A 4,583-nucleotide genomic window follows, 5' to 3' on the forward strand; every position below is an offset into this window, starting at 1 on the left:
AATCACTGTCATGTTGTACTAATCTTATTGTGGAATGAAAAATGGCCGTCCTGATTGCCTCGCTCTCACAATTGAGTTAACTCCTTCATAAATATGCCTCGGAGCAAAAGGCCAAGAGAATATAAATGTCACCCTGCACTCATTGAATCACATTTCCATATCCTCTTCAATCACATTTCCCACATGAATGATTGTTTACTCTGAACCGTCACACCGAGGAATGAGCTACTGAAACATAGAAAGCGTATTTGTTTTCTTCTTTCAGGGCAGTGGTAGGTGATGTTGAAATTTTGCAGTTCGCTAACAACTTACTTCACAGATATTGATGTCAGCTGTTTTCTCCCAACATTTTGATGGAGGCCAATATTCCCCACAGAGAGAGAGGCAAATCTCTACTTTTCACTTTCCTCCTGATAAGCTGCACAATAACCACTCTGTCAGTCTGCTGCCACCAGGACTGAGATTTCAATTTTGCACGGTCGTCCCCAGATGCAGTCATGAGCTGACATTAAAGTTCTGCAGCAGGCGGCGAGGGTCGGCTCTGCAGTGGCCCTTTGACAGCTTGCCTCTCAAATAATTTTTGAAAGGGTGAAAGATTATGCAGCGGTCCCGGTATCCATCACTGCCAGCCACCTGCGGCTCTTCCCCCATGGTACTGACCTGCATGAGCGATGAAGCACCGGGAGCCTTCGGGCCTCTGTAGTGCTTCCCCTCGATCACCTGTACTTCCCACTTTCTGAGGCATTGCCGGCGAGTCATTGGAGACTCGTTTTTTTTGGTTAACTTGTCACGTTGCTGAGAAAAGAGACACAGCTCGGGAGAGGATGCAGAAAAAGAAAAATGTTCTCTGCAGTCTCATTTATTTTGGTTAACTTGGAATTGTGCAAAAGCAAAGTAACAGGTTGTGGAGCTGAAGTATGCAGAGAAAAATGCTGTCTGATGTCTTCTATCTCATCTTACACTCACAGGGGTAACTTAAGAAACTTAGAAAGAAAGTAGAAATAGAAAAGAAAGTACAAACAAAAAATATTCGAAAGGACCTTCAGTGAATGTAATTTGAATCTGCTCATCTCAGTGCCTCATTAAACTGACTTTTTTGAGTACAAACCTGGGGGCTGTTTTCACAAAACATCCTGATGCTAGAAGTACCTCAACTGGCTGAATAAGGAGGGACGTGTCCATTCTACCTTTAAGGATTCTAAGTTCTTGGTCTCAGGCTAGTTCATAAGGCCTTGTAGCACTAAAACTCAAAGGGCAACTTCCATATTATTCAACCTGGACCCTTTTCCTCATGTATTTTGTGCCCAACTGACTAATGAGAGCAACAAACAGGCTGCAGTGCAACCATTCGAAGCATTTGTGCACTGTCCGTTTAAGTCCATAAAAGTGCTTGTTTTTGCCACTGACAGGCTCAGATTATGGGCTTTCCAAAACCGGATCCTACCCTCTCCCGGCTCAGTCTCGGAGTGTCACTCTGTTTGGTGTTACCGTCACAGCTGAAACTCCCTACATCAATGTGTAGGGTGGAATCACAGCGGCAAGCTTTGAGACACACTTCCCCTCTCTGCTGCAGAAAAAGGAGCTGTTGTTATATTTGGTTACCATGGAGAAAAGTAAAATACTCCCATTTTATGTTCTTTATATGTATTATGCATTTATTTGATTTGTGCTGTTTACAAGAATTTTTAGAAGCATGTATTATCCTTTTGCCATTGAAATAAATAAATAAATTGTAAGTAAATAAACAGGCCTAAAGAAACAAATAAATGACTGAATAATACATAAAAAGGTATAAAACATATCTCTGAGATTCACTGGTGACATTTCTTGTCTTTTACTTTTGTAAACATCTTGTTTTCACTCTGATGTTTAGCTGTAGTTTATGAAACAGTTCCTGTTACAGTTAACTATAAACAGGACTACTGTTTTATAGAGACTAGAGAGGTGTAGATTTGATCCTACGTACAATATAGCATTTCAGATGTCATCATCTGTATGACAATATTACCACATTACATTACATTACATTCCTAAGGATAGTCTTGCAGAACTTTACGTGTTTCTTCCATGACAAACACAGTTCCAAGTTGCACATGGTCAGTAAGTCGGCATCGGTGCAGGCTTGGTATTGGAGGGTTTTATAACCTACTTTATTATTAACTTTATATTATTCCACTATGTATCCCTATTTGATTAATAGTAATATTGTTTGGGCAAATATATACCCCTCAAATCTGCATAAGCATTATTTGCTGCAATGTTAATCAGGCCTCTGTTCCACTGTTTGGAAAAATAAACCTTTTTCTCAGTATATGATATAAATATTCATCAGATATGTGTGTTTATATATAAATAAATGTTCTTACCCTATTCTTTACCATCATTGTTTAGCATTTTTTAAAATTCTTTAATTTAAATTAAATCATATAATACCAGACAGGGTAATCAACTCCACCTTGCTTTTTACAAAACAACGTGGCCAGTACTCCCCTCAGATAAGATAAGATAAGATAAGATAAGATAAGATAAGATAAGATAAACGTTTATTGTCTGTCACAAGTAACAGAAATTTGTCTTTGGCAAGCTCCGAAATAAAATACACAAGAACACACAAAACACAATAGACATTATACAATATATACGACAAAGCAGTGTATCTGGATGGGACTTCAATTGTTATTTTAAACTGTTCAGAATGGTGATGGCAGTGGGAACAAACATTTTTTTGTATGTGTTCTTCCGGGAAAGTGGGACTTTGTAACGGCGACCTGATGGTAGTAGTTGGAAGGATGGGTGCAGGGGGTGGGTGGGGTCCTGTGTGATGGCAGTGGCTTTCCTGGTAACTGCCTGGGTGTAAAGTTGGGTGTAAAGATATCACTGTGTACAGATTTAGAACACCAAAGTACATGTTGTCAAGAGTTCCTCATCCTTAGAACATTATAAAATGAAGATGAAATTAGCATTATCATGATGTATAACAATTTCTTGACTTTATATGAATATATTTTTCCTCTTTTTTCCCCTTTTTCTCTGCACTGTGTTCTTTGTATTGGTTTTTAATGGATGATTTTCACTGACTGCTCAGTGTGCTTCCTGTTGTCATTTATCTTTTGTTGTATTTTCTTCAACTTTCTAGTTTAGTTCTTTGTCTACTTTTCTCCCCCCCCTTGGTTGAAATAAACCCTTAATTCACCCAGTCTGATGTGAAAATATGCTGGCTCTACAAACTCTAAAATTATTGTTTATTTAAAGCGTTTGGTTGAAGGATCAAAAGTGATTTAGGGCTGTTTTTGGTTAAACAAAAATAATCTTACTGTTTATAAAAAATAGGTCTATCACTGTAGGGATCTGTTCAGTGATGTTGTCAGACACTTAAAATATAAGCTGAGCCTGTCAGTGGCAAAAACAAGCACTTTCAGTGAACATAAATTGTCCGTAGCAAATGCCCCGAATAGTTACACTGCAGCGCTCTGGCTCAGCACTGGACCAGTTTCAAAAACTGTTGCTCACATTAGACACAAAGACATGGGGGAAAAAGGGCCACGTTGAAAAATACAGAACCTTTAAGTCTGAGATTCACTAAAACCTACTCAAAATATGTAAGCTGTTCTATGTAATGTGTCTTGTGTCAGTTTTGGAAAAATATACTGATAACTGATAAACTTTTAAGCATATTTTAATGGCAGGTTAATGAGGACAATGTGATTTGCAGCACTGAGTGACCTGACATACCTCAGCCTGTCAAACTTATTCGTCTCATTTAAATGAATAATATGTTAATTGTACCCCTCTGTATTGATGAATAATTCATTTCACACTCACTAACAAAGATCAGTAACCTGGCAACCAATTGCTGTAGCTTTGAAGTTCCCCAATAAAAGTCCATCTCTGCAGCTTTCTGAATAAGATAAAACTTTGCTAGAAGCTTGTAGCACCATGTGGGAGGACTGCCAGTAGAAAGACAAGATTCTTTGTGAATGTGGCACAGGCATGATTCACAGTTTATTGTAAATCATCACCAAGAATGTTAATGTGTTCACGTTAACCTTTCATTGGAACTGTGGGTGTAAAGCTTGACCTATGCAAGAGTCAAAGATTCGGCTGCATCACTGCACAACCACAGATCCAACCTGAATCCTGCAAAACCTCATGATCAATGTTTGTAGGGGAACTTGTGCAAAGAGCAGTCAGCACAAAGCACATTATGCTAGTGTTAGCAGCTAATGCTACTGATAACTGGCCCCCGCTGCTCCTGGTTGCTGAAGGTGTATACTGTTGTGTTACAGGGGCATGTGTTCGTAGGACATTATTGAAAATACCAAATTTAGAATGATGACAAGGACCCAGGAACTGACGTAAGCAACAAACAAACAACACAATCTTCCTCCTTAGGGACTGGCTAAAAAGTTCCTCCCTGTGTTTACAGGAATTAGACATTAGTTTCAGTGAGTTTCACATGAATCTATATCATTTTTGTATATGATCGTGGACTGTTGGGCCGTTCTCACTCCCAACTACAACTCCCGAATACTACAAGCGCTTTGTCAGTGGACCTCTGTGACAGACACTTACAGACAGAAGCA

General features: G+C 39.0%; 1 protein-coding gene across 1 annotated transcript in view; it reads right to left on the reverse strand.

Moving 5' to 3' along the window:
- Nucleotides 1-495: 495 nt before the first annotated feature.
- The window catches only part of piwil2 (piwi-like RNA-mediated gene silencing 2), a 16,666-nt gene continuing 12,578 nt past the window's right edge, over nt 496-4,583 (reverse strand). Inside the window, exon 16 of the mRNA XM_050050880.1 lies at nt 496-795. Coding sequence (XP_049906837.1) covers nt 496-795 — 300 coding nt within the window. The remainder of the gene's footprint in view (nt 796-4,583) is intronic.

Source organism: Epinephelus moara, chromosome 8 (assembly GCF_006386435.1).
Source record: "Epinephelus moara isolate mb chromosome 8, YSFRI_EMoa_1.0, whole genome shotgun sequence".
Classification (NCBI taxonomy): Eukaryota; Metazoa; Chordata; class Actinopteri; order Perciformes; family Serranidae; genus Epinephelus; species Epinephelus moara.